This window comes from Maylandia zebra, linkage group LG16 (assembly GCF_041146795.1).
Source record: "Maylandia zebra isolate NMK-2024a linkage group LG16, Mzebra_GT3a, whole genome shotgun sequence".
Lineage (NCBI taxonomy): Eukaryota > Metazoa > Chordata > Actinopteri > Cichliformes > Cichlidae > Maylandia > Maylandia zebra.
Genome location: NC_135182.1, coordinates 31,084,426 through 31,100,236, shown reverse-complemented (window position 1 = coordinate 31,100,236; position 15,811 = coordinate 31,084,426). Strand labels below are relative to the sequence as shown.

Sequence of the window (15,811 nt, the reverse complement as noted above, 5' to 3'; positions counted from 1 at the left end):
ATACGAGGTTAGTCATTAATATACTGCAACAACATGGGAATAGAGCAGCTGCCAGAGAATTCAACATTAATGAATCAATGGTACAGAAGTGGAGGAAGCAAGAAGAATGAGTTTAATAAAGTTTGATTTATCTGACTGCTTTGTTTCGCTTAATGTGCCTTATAATCCCGTGCACCTTATGGTCCGAAAAATACGTACTGCACACTGCAGTTTAATGTTGCAAAGCACCTCTTTTTAACTTCAGTGGATATTATACATGGTTATGCTCAGGATATGTCAGCCCATTTCTACTGGAAATGCCTTTTGGTTAAACTTTCAGCAAGGAATTTGCATTTGCACTGTTACATTTTTATAAAGCTTTAATGTACATAAAAACCAGCTTCTTGTTTAAGTGAAAATAAATGGAAGGTTGTCTTTTTGCGCTAGTAATGTTGTGGAGTTGTATTTTGTCTCGCATCAATTATATCGTCGGTTATATCGTTATCGCAAATTTTCAAATATATATCGTGATAAATATTTTTGGCCATATCGCCCTGCTCTATCCGGCACATATCCTATCAACTTGCCTGTTTGGTCTAAAGGCCAAAGTAAGTGGGTGTGTTAATAACCTACTGCTCCTGAATGTCAACAGGATTTGCATGGCTTTTAAACTTTATAGGCTGTGGGCTGGTAAAGGGCATTTCATTGCTTTTCCAGGCCCCTACAGAGAAACCTGATTAAAAAAAAAAAATTGAAAAAAAATCCCTAAAACCCTTTTTGGCATTCATTAATTATTCAAAGTGTCTGGCGGAGGGTCAGCACTCTACTGAAGGTCTTCTTTCAAGGCCTTTCTCATCATCCGTAAATACTTTGCCCTCCCGTTTCGCCCGCAGCATCTTCTATTCATTTCCTGCGTCCTTCAAGTCGCTCCTGCCGTTTCCTATATTTCTCTAAGCATTTCTTTCAGCTTCCATGCTGGAAAAATCTTCCTTTATCCTGCTCTGACAAGAGGAAGCCCTCCCCATTGGAGGCTAAGGAACAGATCTCGTCTAGTTCCAGAAGCCAGTCTGTTTCCTGAAGCTGAACTTACTCGCTGTCAGGTGCCCAGTCTCCCACTTTGTATCATTCTATTCTACAGACCAGTCTCTTCATAACAGCTTTTGCAGCTGTACTCACTTTCCCATCTGTTCAAGGAGGACGTCTACAGTATGCAGACTTCATCATCAAATGGACAGTCCCTTTTCTGTTTTTATGTTTAATCTTGGAAAAGAGATTTGTGGCAATGGGTCGCCTCGTCTTTGCAATGTAAAACACATTCCTTAAAGACAAATTTGAGTAAATCATAGGCTGAAAAAAGCCACCATGACGCCTCCTGTCTGTTTGTCAACTCAAGTTTAGCACTGTCACCCTCCCCATCTTGGTTTTGTTAGAACTCAAGCTTAATTTATGTTAAGACATTTGTGTCTCCTCACGTCTTTGGCAGAGTCAAAGATTTTGGGTATGCAACCAGCCCAGTCCAGACGTGCTTGCTTTTGGTTCACCAAGAGTTAGTGCAAAGCCCAACGTTGACTGGCAGAATGCTGATTTGTTGAAGAGTTAATTAAACAGAAAAGTCAGCAAAAGCAGAGATAGGAGCATGAAGATAAGCTCAGTGGGGAAAATGGTTGCAGTGGACAGATTTTACTGTTTTTAACACTCGCTTTCCCTCACTATAATCAAGTTCTTTATCTATGATGACTTCTATGTTCCCTGTGACAGGGGTTAAAACTAAAGAACCAACAACAGCATAAATACGAAAGTAGCCCAGAGATCAGCTGTTATGCGTATTTTGATAGTGCTGCACAGATGCCAGCCCTTTAAATTAGTAAACAGCATCTATAGTGGCTTTGTTGGCACCCACAATCCCTTAAAGTGCCAATGCCCCTAAATGATGAGATTTAAGCCTTAATTTAATTTAAATAGATCAATTATATAAAACTTTACAACCTTTACAGCTGGCATAAAAGCCACAATTAGGTTTAGAGATGAAAACAGCCTTTTAAACATATTTCTTTGTGGTTTAAAGTTTGGAATTTTAATATCAGGGCTGACTCGCTCTTTCAAGCGAACATCAAGTTGACACTAGAGGAACTGCTGCTTATTATTAAGCACTTGCAATGAAGGGAGCTCGACTTCAGGAAGACGTTTCACGTGTCATCTGAGAGGCTTCTTCAGTTCTAAATACTGATGGAGAGTCCCAGGCATTTAACCCTTCAAGGGGTTTTAATAACTCTGTAGCTGGAACTGAAGATGCTTCTTAAATGAGATGAAACTTCACAATTCTTCAGGTCTTCATGAACCAAAAAGAAGTCCAGCTACCTTCATTGCAAATGCTTAAAATGACCATGACCTAGATGACTGGGAAGCTACACAGACTGGATAACGGGTTTATATTTCAGCCCTGGAAGTTGCCATTGGGTGTTTTCCAGAGCTACACATTTTTAAGATATCTCATTCAACAAAGTTTCTAAATGAAAATGTTTATAGCTTTAAGAAATCCTTCAAAAGGTCAGAAGTCATCACAGAAAGGGGCGAAAGCTACACATTTTCAGTCACTTCAGGAAGAGCAAAGTGATTGGAGCTTAATATTCAGCTCTTTTCTCTCCTCAGCATTTCTTCAGATCGATCTGGCCTTAAAGTGGCACTGTCCGTTTTAGGAAATTTCAGAAATGATCATGCACAGACACCTTCTCTTTCAGCATAAAAAAAAAAAAAAAAACTTGATAAAGGATTAGTCTGTCCAGCAAACAGGTCAGAAGGGTGCAAAGCTCGTATAACCCACAACACCAGGCTGCTGGAATAAGGTGTGCCCAAATTAGGGCCATTTTAGCACCAAACAAAGATCTGCTATTAACACTGAATCCCGCCCCCTTAAGTGAGCTCGCTTTGTCATACACCGCTCTGATGCAGTCAATCAGTGACCCAGAGCTTAGCTGGGGGGCATTGAGATTCTTTTACAACCCCCCCCCCCCCCTTCACCTCGCCCCCCGCTCCTCAAAAGAAAGAATGGTAATTAACTGATGAAGAGCTCTGTAAGATTATCCAGTCCTCACGCCAAGAGCTGCAGCTCTGCCAGTGGTGTGCAGTCATGTCCCAAAGGACCACTGCAGAATGGGGAAGGATGGATCTCAATGGTCTATTCAAACCAGTCTCCTCTTTCATCCTCTATTCAGCTGAAAAAAAAAACGTGGAGAGCAGCAAGCAATGTCGTATATTTGAGACAGGAATGTTCTTTCATATCAGCACAAATTAGGAAAAGCACTCACAGTGTTTTAAGACATGTCGAGACCGTAGTCACAGCACATTTAGGATGGACACTCACACACGCACAAACACTGACCAGAGGGCACACAAGTGCACAAACAACCCCTCACTGTGAGCGGGAATGCGCGGCAGATTGAATTATACAAGAGAAAGCAAAAAATAGCTGTGTGTCCCAACCACCTAGTGCGAAACAGAGCGGGACACAGGGGGAGTGAGGGAGTGGGAATGGGTGAGTAAGGAGAGCATTTAATTCAACTCAAAGTCGGAGCAGAAAAGTTTTCAGCGTGCACACGGAGCAAAGAAAACACAAGAACATGTTACTGAAACGAAACAGACAGTGCAGAGGTTTGTCTCGCGTTTGCACGCCCTCCCGTTCTCCTTCATAATATCTCCCACATTCAAATGTGTCACCGTGCCAAGGCCCCCCACAGCCGGGGTCCCAACCCTCCACCCAACCCCCGAAAGCAGACCACCCAATAAATCCCCTGAGCAGGGCTCCCAAATAATCTGAAGCATAAACCTTTTTTTACAGAAAATATCATGCCCACTGCATCGTCACACTATGTCCCACGTGAGTCAGCCCTACTGACTTATACACATGATTTCACTCTGACATATTAGAGCTGCAGAGAAATTGTGCTAAAATTTCTGCTGTCAGACATCCTGTGAACTCCTAAAAATATCTGACTGGAAACTTTTCTCACCCAGAACATGCAAGACAGGCAGACCCAAGTGCGTGCAGGTCCAGCCAGAGCTGTGGGCAAGCTGAGAGAGACAGACGGCATGGTGACGGACAGGAGTGATGCTGCTGCTGGGGCTGCTACAGACCAGTGGGCTTCCTTAAGTTTAATCCAAGAAGAAGAAGAGTAGCCCAGCACTGCAAAGCCATGACCATCCAGGACATAAATACAGCTTCTTCTTTCTGCCTCTTCCTCAGTGTCCGGCTTGCTGTTTTCCCTCTATGTGTCTGCTCTAAATTGGATCCTTACTGCCTCTCCTCTGCTCTGCGCTTGGTCTGCCTCCCGTTCTCTCTGCCGGGGAAAGGTTCACAAAGGTTTTTTTTTTTTTGGTTTTTTTAACTGAGGGGGGTCAGGCTGCCCCTACCTCTCCACGGGAGCAAAGGGGGAGGGGGTATAGTCCACTTATTATCCATCTCTTTTGCGCCTCCTCTCCCTCTCTCTCATCCCATGTCTCCCTCCCTCCTTAGCCCTCTAAGCCTCACCACTTTTAATTTCATTCATCCCTTGATCCCACCCCTCCCTGCTCGTCCCCCCACAGCATCCATGGCACTTCACCTCCCTCCCACCTTCTACGCCTCTCTCCTGCATGCTTTCCTTGTGCATTTCTGTATTAAGCCCATTTTAATATTTCATAAACTCCACGCCGCCTGCTTTTACCTACCTACCTTTGAGGTAAATCTTCACTGACATTTCTCCTGACATCAAAAAATGCAACTTTCAATCACTCTGGAAATCAAAAATAGGCACATGCAATTTATTTTTTCTAGTCTTTTCTCAAGGGAAATTTGCACCAACTCCTTTGGTACCTGCTTTCCTAAATATTTAAATTTAAAAATGTAAATAAGAAAAAAAAAAAGTTGAGTTGCCACTTTCATGGTTTGCATAGAAAATACCATCTTGTCTAAACAAGTGCAAACCTTACTTACAAGTGGTAGACAGTTTGCCTTCAAAGTAAAAGTTGCTCCTTTTGAAATATGTTGGTTGTAGCCATAAGGCACAAAACTTTTACTTTGAAGGCAAGCAGGCTGCCTTTCCAGTTTGCATTGCAGTTCTCAGTTTTGCCACCCCTCAGCGACAAGTTGGCAAGTGCTTGCAGACAAGCTGTGTCTTCCATGCAATCTACAGAGCTCCCATGGCAACCTGCTCACAACCAAAGCAATTGCAAAGAAGTTTTCAGAGCAGCACAACATGCCTCTTTGCAATCCTAACCATGATCACGCTGCTCTAAAACAGTATCTGCTTGTTATGCCACGCACCATCAGCTGCAACCTGACTAACACTAGGAGTGTGAAATGGCACAAGACATCACTGCAATAATGAATGAAGGAATGACCAATTTCATTAAATGATTAAATAGTGATATGCGATTGCGAGTGAGGCGCCAACCAGTCTCAGGGTCATGTTTGTTTCTACTTTAAAGTTGGTCATTTTAACATGGTAGTCTATGGGGACAGCCTCTGGTGGTCATTCCAGGAACTGCAGTTTTGGTGCTCGATCAGTACATTGAATTTGACTGACATTTTATCTCTTGTGTGCAGAAATACAAAAACAAAAACAACATGCTTGGTTAGTGACAGGAAGTGGCTTTAAACAGACCCCACTCCCTCTTCACACTTTACAAAAGGGAGAAAGAACACAGGGGCCAGGAAGTAAAAGCTGCCTCATTAAGTTCTCACTGCTCATCAATGACCATGTTAGCCCCATGACTCTTTATCCCTTTCTGCAGGTTTTTCATGCACATGCGCGCACACACAAACGCACACACAATCCTCCATACTACTTGAGCCTACCCACGTGTGCACTCAAACCCATCATTTCCCATCAGAGATAAACAAAAACACTCAGAAAAATCCCAGCCCACAATTTCCTCAAAACATAAATACATGTCATTTAAACTATCAAGTTCACCACATTCATATACACAAACATCCACCAATAACCACCTTTTCCTTCTCCACCCTCTCGCGCACATCTTCACAATTTTCTCACATGGTGTGTAAATACACAAACCCACCCACACACAGAAACAGTCATGCATACTCACCCTTTGGCACAGAGGACTAGTGGCCCAGTACTTCTTGCAGGCCACCACCTACACAGACATTCGCTAAAGGATACGAGGTTACAGACGAAACGAAAAACACACGGACACACACAAGGATGCAAAGCCTGACACAACAAGAAGTTATATAGTACGCATGGCTTCAATTCACACTTTCAGATTAAAAACTGCTCTTCAAGAGGACCACCTGTCATCAGCACGAGTCCTAGTTGAGTTTATAATTGCTTCAGTTAATGGTGCTTTCATTCATTAAATGATAGCATTTAATTAGAGTTGGATGGTTTAGTGGTCAGTGAATTATTACCAATGACACAGAGTTTTCAAAAGTTTGTAAGTTTTAGACACATTTTAATTAAGATTTTGTGTTATTGAGTTTTGGCCACTTAGAGGCAGCTAAAGCCCCATCACACAGTCCAGCGAAGTCACGGATTATGATAATCCCTCGTCGCTCATTGCCATCCAGTACATACATCTACTTCCACCTTTGCAGTTCAGGGTGGGGGGGCTGAAGTTTATCCCAGCTGTCACGGGGGCAAGAACCAGTGTACACCATGGACAGGACAGGGTTAACACAGAGAGACATAACTATTCATGCTCACATTTACACCTACGGCCAATTTAGAAACATCAATTTAGCCAATATGCATGTCTCTGGACTGTAGGTGTAAATCAGACTGTGCAGATTACAGGGATACAAACTTCAGCCATCTAGTAGATTCTAACCCAGGACCTTAGGTCTAAGGAGATTGTGCCAACCCCTGCACTGCTGGTCCCAGTCAAAAACGAGAAAGAAGCCAGGGAAACATCAAATGTGGAGAATTTAAATATTAAGACTCCTTGTTTTTGCCTGCTTTTTTATTCTATTTATTTATTTAAAATATTTTAGTATCTTTTCATAGCTAATAGAAGTAGACATCTCAAATCTCTCATTGAGAAGCCTTTGCTTTAATGAAACGCAGCTCCAGCAGCAATGCTTATCCTGTCACACTTGCACCAAAAAAAAAAAAAAAAAAAAAAAAGGACCAAACACAAACTAACTGCAACTTAACATTCAGCACTTGAACATCAACAGTCCTGTGAGACTTTACACTGTCTGGCACACATGTTGATGGGACAGCACAGCTGACATGTTGCTGGAAATCAATTTGTTTTTGGACGTCATTTAACACCCCACTGTTTTTCTACATTCTAAAAAAAGATATAGAAATTACTACCTTAGCCTCTTAAATTATACTGTGGCAGAGCTGTAGGTGGCAAGACATTGGCTTTTTGACCACATGGTCAGCAGCTTGATTACCATCTGAGAAATGACAGGACAGGAAGCTTTGTTTGTTTACTTCTTTCTTCTTGCCCCTCATGTGTGAAATCAATCCAATGACCTTCCCAATCATAACTGTCAGAGAATGACAGAGCACTGAAGAGTTGTCCAGCAGAGCTTAGCTGTGCTGAAATAAAAGCAGTCACAGCACTGCACACTATGTTCTTGCATAAAGTCATCCTCCACATTATCTGTCAACACACTCTCATGTAACAGTGCATGATGCATAATTTATTTTTTTATAGTCATAACGCCTTCTATATACAGTAACAGAGGAAACTGTATCAAGTTAATGAATTTCTACAAGATACTCAAAGTCTTTTTTACCCCAGTCACATTATTTCACTATAAGGCCACCAAAAATCAAACAGAAACTAAGTGCAGCAGCAGCACCCACTGGTGGTTTTTGAACAAACTGCATCCCTGATTTCTTATCAAGTATTTGTTCAAACGGCGATCGGCCAAAACAATTAAAACCAACGCCCAACTATTGTCCAGGTTCCCCTTTTGCCACCAAAACAGCTCTAACCTGTTGGGGTGTGGACGTCATTGGGGGTATCTGACACTGCTTTGTTTCCAGTGGTTGGACCCTACGTGGATCGGGCTTGTTGTGGTGCAGCCCACAGATGTTCAGTTTGATCTGGGGAGTTTGAAGTCAGGTCAGCTCGGGTTCACGAGCAGGTTTGCGGTGTGGCTGGATGCCCTGTCCTGCTGGAAGTGCTGCACAGATATCCTAGATAGACCTCTCTGCATTGAATCATACCTGTTATTAACCTCTGTCTCTCTTCCACAGCATGTCTTTTATCCTGTCTTCCTTCTCTCACCCCAACCGGTCGCAGCAGATGGCCCGGCCCCTCCCTGAGCCTGGTTCTGCCGGAGGTTTCTTCCTGTTAAAAGGGAGTTTTTCTTTCCCACTGTCGCCAAAGTGCTTGCTCATAGGGGGTCATATGATTGTTGGGTTTTTCTCTGTATCTATGAAGCGCCTTGAGGCAACTTTTGTTGTGATTTGGCGCTATATAAATAAAATTGAATTGAATTGAATATCAAAGTAACATCCAGAAGAATGGCAACTTTTTGTAACAGGATGAATTATATTACTCATTTCACCTGTTAGTGGTTTTAATGTTGTGGCTGTTTGGTGTAGCCTGGCGATAAATTATAAAGCGGGACTACAGAGACTGAGGGATTGTAATGCAGGAAAGGAAAGAAGGGCAAATTTCTACGACTAATCAGATCACTCAATTTGTTTTAGTACATCTTTAACCTTGACCATTTCGGTTTCTTTTGTAAAACCAGAGCCAAGAGCGGACAGCGAGACAATTAAGAAGATTAACTGCTGTCGGATCACTGTCCTTGAACCACGTAAAGACGGATAAACAGCTGAGTGAGATCAAAGCTGCCCAGCCTGTTACAACGGGCTCAAAACAAGAGACAGAAGGAAAAAAAGACTGAACTGATAAAAGAAGAAAAAATAAGCAAAGGCTATCAGACATGGATGAAAAAGAGGGCGGAAGAAACAAAAAACCCCTGAAAAAAAAAAACAAAAAAAAAAAAAAACAGGGGTCTGTAGTCAGTGATCACATAGATGAAGATAGTAGATAAGCAGGCAGATAAAGGGAGAGTGAATGTGCAAACAGCAGAGGGGTGTGTTCTGTGATCTTGGCCGATGTCCTGACGTGCTACATGAAGGGGAGTTCACTTGTTGACAGACAGAGGAAGAACACACTCCAGCAGGCCACACACACACACGCGCACACACACACACACACACACACACACACCCCTGTGACTCCCATCTGTTGCAAACAATGCAGGCCCGCCGCCCTCCCTTTGAGAACGCTCACATGTGTGTGCACGTTTTTCCTCTGTTCTTTCTGCTGAGAGGAAGGACCGTCCGCCCAACACCAGAACACACCGACCCATGAAAGCAACAATAACACGGCTGCAGTACACGATGTGAGGCATTTCAGGGTGGTCAGGCCTATTCTTTAAAAAACTCTAAGGTTCATTAGTGAAAAGGCCCTTTAAAGCCATAGATGACCCAGGTGACTCCATCTGTTATGTCCCTTATTACATAGCAATACTAATAACAAATAACACTTGCTCGTTTTTCCACTTTCTAACACATCAGCTTTGAGGACCAATTGTTCACTTTCTTTCTGACATGTCCCACCCACTAAAAGGTGTCAGCGTTATTCACCTCACCTGTGAGTGGTGAGGTCGGGGCATGTTAAGGCCAGATTTAATGCTCTTTTTAAGCAGTTATCACATAAATAATAAAATGCATTAGCATTGGTTATCCAAATATCCTCTCCACCTACACAGATTCACCCAAATGCACAGTAAACTTATTTCTACAACTCTCTCTCTGCATTCCTAATACTTGCAATCTCTTCAGAGTATATGACTTGGATTTTTAATAGCAATTACAAATTAATGAAAAGAAACCAACCAAAGCAAAGCCATGAGGATCTGATCTTCCTATTAGAGCCTTTAATATCCTCCAGGGGAAATAAGTAGCAAGCACAGCAAACAAACTGTTCAAATTCACACACACAAAAAAAATCTTGTCATGATAAGAAATTCGTTTTATACTTCTGACCAGAATGAGATAAGATATATTACAGGATCTATTCTGTTCGTAATAAGGTTGGATGATCTGATATCCTCGTGTCGGTGTTGTTCCCACATCATCATAATAAATGTTGTTCCAGGTTCAACATTGCAAGTGACCAATCACATTGTTGTGACGTCCCCCTTTTCTGCCTTTGAAAAATACCGCCTTAAAAAAAATCTACTTCACTTGTGAGAAGAGAAACCGCTTCTGTCCGCCGATCCAGGAACTTGAATTCTTTGGATTTCAGGATACTTTTCTTTAATAAACGGTAAGCATTATACATATTGTCCTTACAGAGGCGGTTTCTTTTCTCGCAATTGAAGTAGATTTTTTGAAGGCGTTTGTTTTTTTCGAGGTCGCGGATGACGTCAGGAGAAGGTGATTGGTCACTTGCAATGTTGAACCTGGAACAACATTATTTATGATGACGAGGGAACACCACCAACACGAGGATATCAGATCGTCCAATAAGCACATCCGCAATTTAAAGATACTGGCTGACAGATAATTTTGACGTCAAATAAGAAAGTCACATAAATCAAAAACTAATAAAATAAGCAGTGCGAGTACAATATTCAAATGAATGTTTCAAATGCAACAAAGGGCTGAGTGTAGCAAGTGGCTGTGTTCATATGAGGATGTGTGAACTAACACACTAAGCAGTGGCTGCTTTTACAGGATTAATGGTTCTATTCATCAACACAGGACCTACAATCAGAGAAAGTGCCATGTCAAGTCAATCTGCTAATATCCTGCTGTTTTGACGTGTCTGTGCCAACGCGCTTATCTCTCCAGCTCATCATACCATGCCAGGCTGCTGAGGATCACACAAATATTAAATTTCCTTTGTCATTTGGCAACTGCAGATCTTAATCACGAGAATAATAAATAACTTCTCATACATCTTCGGTCAAAGGCTGTGAGTCATTAAGTTTCATCAGCGATCACACCCAGTGTTCTCTATAGATGAGCTAAAGCTGCATCTAAATCTGTGGCAAGTTTCCCTTCCTGCAAAGCATGCTCATAATAATAACAAAGACAATGCACTATTGTTTAGAATGCATGATTTTTGCCATGTTCATCACATTAGTTTTCAGTGTGTTTGCTTTTTTAATATTATTTTGCTTTGATCTGCTGGCCATGTTTAGACATTAGGTTAAAGACAAAAAACGCTAACTGGTGCAGTTAAGGCACAAAAAAACTGCTTGGTTTGGCACAAAAATAAAAAATAAAATAAATGAATAAGAAAAACTACTTACCGTAGGTTATGAAAAGATTGTGGCTGGGGTTACACATGCCCCCTCCTACATTGGACCTTGCACACTGAAAAGTTGGAAATGCCAGCTCTGTCTTTATAATGCAATGACCTGGTCCACAACCTGCCACCTTGAACATACTGTAAAGGTGACAAACTGGCAGCTTTCTAAAGTCTGTATACCTTGACTTGAATATTTTGGAATATCTGTCTCAGTTCATATTATAATCCTTCCAATACTATCCAAGCATTTCAGTCAAAACCACAAATGTAAACCTCGCTGTGGTGCAAGAGGAAATTCAAGAGGGGCACCAGCATCATTAACCTGCACTTTCTTGAAACCATGAGGTGAATTTCAGCAGGTAGACATTTCATTTTGAACCAAACTGACAGACTCACAAAGTGACACTGCTACACCACTAAAGTGTGGTCTTAACCCAGCCCACCTCAGCACTAAGCTATAAGCAGCAGCTAGAGACACCAAAAAAAAAGGTCAACTTCAATATAAAGGTTCCTGCCTCTTAAATTAACAAAATAAGACATCAAAATGATATTTTATTGAAGGTAAATACATCTAAAATACCAGCTGTACCTTGTTTTTGCTTTTCCCTGGCTTCCAGAAAGGAAAGATGCAATAGAAGAAAAATTTTGCCCAACTGAAGACGGTGGCGAGACACCAGCCTAGTCCGCCCATTCTCTCGTGAAAAAACAAAAAAAACAAAAACCTCCTCGCGTCCTCTACCGTATCCTGTATCTCCTTGCTTTGTCTCCCCTCCCTCTCTAGCCTGCCCTTCAAGAGCCGTGTCCAGAGGTGCAAAGACTAGCAGTGTGACCTGGAGAGAATCCCAGAATGGCTTTTCATCCAATCCAAGAAAAGGTACCTTTTTCTAGTGTTTTAAAAAACTGGAGATCCCATAAAGTGCACATTACTCGTAAATGCCTTCTTCGCTCTCTTGTCTAGCATCCCTACAGCATCCCTCCATCTTTCTGTGGATGCTGCAGGATCTGCCATTCAAAGCATGAGGAGGAAAAAGATTAGGAGAGGGGAACTCAGAAGTGGGCGGTGGTGGGATGGGTCAGGCAGAGCAGTCTGGTTAAGAATGAGGCACTTATAGTGATGGAAAAAGGAGGGGGGGGTCTTAAATTTAATGTAGAACAGTGGGGGGATGGCTTGAAGAGAGAAAGAACAATAAATAAGAAATGTGTTGAGTGGACAAGCAGTCCGTCGTCACAGTTTAAATAATGATGTATACTACAAAGCTGGTATGCTCCAGCTGATAATTCAAGTGCTTCATGTTTGAGGTTTGCAGTGAAAGAACCTAAAAAGAATAAAATGAATGCAGTATTTGGACTCAGCGGAGGATGCTGGTGCATTTGGAGCTTTCAGGGTTTTGTTTTTTTTTTAATGAAGACTGGCAGATTCTGACCAATCATAAATGGTGCATGGAGCCTCTGAACCAGTTTGCATCTTGAGTGATTAGTTGGGTGCCTAGCTTTCCTTATTGGATAAAGTGGAAGGCAATTGAAATCAATGGCTCCTAACTTGCTTTACATTTGAGGAAGAGCAAGAAAGTGTGTGCAATTACAAAAGGAGGCTTGTGATTATCCAAATTCTCTGCATTAAATTTGCAATTTCACCCAATTTAATCACTGATCATGAGACAATTTACCATTTAAAGAATTCAGAAAATGGAATAGTTGGCTCTTTATTTGGAAAACCTCCCAACCGCAGCTCACTTTCATTGCTTCCCCTCAGAGAACTCAGAAAAGAAAGACTGACTCTTTGGTGAAAAGGCCATAAGATAGGCTGTTAAGGCCAATTTGGGTATATTCTTAGCTTTTTGTTCCCGCTCTGTGGTTTCTTACAGTCAGCCTTTTCCATAGCCTGCCACAGATTTTTTTTTAAAATGTCAAAAAGATGTTGGAAAATGTGAAGATGGTTACACTTTGATATCTGGTGTGCCCATCTGGTATGACTTTAGTCCAGAAATCCCAATTGTTAACAAAAAATAACCCTAAGTAAATGAGGCTGTACGTGTTCAAGGAGTTTATCCTAAAAAATACACTTACACAATAGCAAACTTTTTACACTACAATGAACAACCCCAGGAAGCAACAAACATTTGTACATGTACAAATTAAGAGTCACTTCTTACAATCAAAATAATTTCGCATTGTATCAAGATAACTTTACATGTAAATGAATGCAAAAAACGAGAGTGAAACATGGCAAATATTTAGCAAATTACCAGTAAATGTTGTTGTTAAGCTGTCAGATGTATTTAAGTAAAGCTTAATAATTAAGTTGGACTCTTATCAGTTTGATAGCAGGTAATTATTTAGCTTACCCACATAAATGATTTCCATCAAACCTGCTGAAAAAAGAAACTGTTCAATACCAACCTAACCAAGTCTAACTAATCAGTTCAAGCCTTGATTGTGCTTTGCTGCTGACCCGATGGCCCAGTAGGTGTACCAGATGCACTCCATTTAAGTTGGCTTAAAGTCTATTGGCTGGGGTGAATGCATTGTTGGTCTAAAGCAAGTTCTTAGCAGGAGCAGCAGGCGTGTGGACATCCGCACGGACCCTCGAATTCATCACCTAATGATGAAATGTATATCACTCAGACTCACGCGGACCCTTGAAGACTTATGTGATAAGTATCCTAGCTCAACTATCCATTAGCAAGTTAGCTACCTTTTCCCCCCCCATTTATTTATTTTTTTCAACAGATTAAGAGTTTAAAGGTTTGAGTGATATAACCCTACAACTCCCTGCAAAAATTTTTAACACCTCGAGAGTTAAAACTTCCAGGATTTTATGCTCCAGGAGATCAAATTTAATGATTTGTTTCCCTAGTTTACTCACCCATCTCCACTTTCCCAACTTCCCATAGCTAAAGCTGACTTGGACACATTTAGCTTACTTCCTTAAGCATTTCTGACAAGCATTCATTTTAAACATAAATGTCCTGATATATGGACAGATGCTTTGTGTATTATAGAGAAAACAAAACTGCCTGGGGAAACTACAAGACCTCACTGCAAAAATGTCGATATGATGTGTGACGAGCAATTACATTCATGTTTATGCAGCCTAAGACTCAGGGTGTAGAAGAGAGAATACAAATTCTAAGCATATAAATAAAAATGCAAACAAAGCACAAATAAGATTCCAGTTTACTTTGCTGCACAAGCAGTGTGCTTGTTCTGAAGACACTTGCAGATTTCTACAAATTTTAACATTTCAGTTACTGAAACATAAAAGGGACCATTTATGTATCAAAGAAAAATAACATAACCAGAGGTTTCCAATAAGAGCAATACTGCACATTTTCCAGAGCATTTAGCAGATATGTTATTCTTGCAGACACTTTGAGAGTGAAGCTACTGTAAGTTCTCACGTGAAGGAAAGGTCTCACCATTACACCAACCTATCAAGAGCTTTAAGCTTACACAATACTGGCAAAGGGAGAGAAGTTCCAGAGAAGGCGCAGGGACAACACTATGCACACTTCCTGCCTCTCTGCGGGACAAACAATGGGCTGGTTTCACGTCTCAATCTGGTAACGTCAGCTCTGTTGTCCATTCTAGGAAACCAGACAAGAGGTGAGGGAGTGAAGGGTCATTGTTTCTGGGAGAATAAGAGGGGAAGTGGCTGGTCATGGTCTTAATGTGGGAGGGTTCACTGGGATGTTTTACTCACAGCTGGTGGCATCCATTTGTCACTTTAATTTGATATTGTGTATCAGTAAAATGCAGTGGATTTCTAAAAGCACTGATAAAGAAAAACTGTTTTAATGCCATCTGGGTTATACTTTTTTCCACCACTCAGGAATTACGTCATCCCATTTTCCCAGAACATCACATCTAACAATGCTGCAGGGCAACAAAATAACGTCTAGCATATGAACTCAACATTGAAAATGTAGCGTTTTATATTCAATAGGCATCGCCAGTTAGTCGCAGCCTTCTCATGAGACTTATTAAGTGCAGACGCTGCGCTGCAGACTCTTTCATCTTTATTCAATATTTTACATACATTTCAGCTGTCAGTAGTGAGTGCCAGTCTGTGCCCAAGCCTTCACTAAATCATGAAGGCCTTGCTGGTTATATCCAGTATGCACATGACTGCAGTAAGAGACCGTTATTCCTGTAAATACGCCCAGGATTTGTTAGCAATCACTGCATCACTAGAAGGCAGAACAAATCTACAATGAAGTTAACTAATAGCCAATAATACCATTTGCACTGGAGACCCATTTGTTTAAATATTCCACTTCATATTTCTGCCCCCAACAAAGTGGTTGTGATTGATGCTGCAATTACCTCCTGCCCCTCCCATTATTGATCTAAGGCGTTTTTGGGATCGAGAGCTTGGCGGCTTTAAGCACATGGCAGAAAGCCATGAGGGAATTAAGTGAAAGCTAAGCTCATTTCATCTTTTGACATAGCACAGAAACACTCCTCTATCTTAAGTCGGCAGATGGGAGCAGTTTTGGCAAATTAGCAATCATGGAAAATTCATGTGTGGATT

The 15,811-nt window shown here is 41.4% G+C and overlaps 1 protein-coding gene across 12 annotated transcripts in view; it reads right to left on the bottom strand.

The window, feature by feature from the left end:
- tns1b (tensin 1b) overlaps window positions 1-15,811 on the bottom strand; it is a 197,548-nt gene that overhangs the window by 152,028 nt on the left and 29,709 nt on the right. Inside the window, exon 1 of one of the 12 annotated variants that reach the window (XM_076875266.1) lies at window positions 3,987-4,340. The exons of the other annotated variants lie outside the window; for them this stretch is intronic. Coding sequence (XP_076731381.1) covers window positions 3,987-4,067 — 81 coding nt within the window. The 5' untranslated portion in view covers window positions 4,068-4,340. Of the gene's footprint in view, window positions 1-3,986; window positions 4,341-15,811 lie in introns of those variants that run through there. 12 annotated transcript variants of the gene reach the window in all.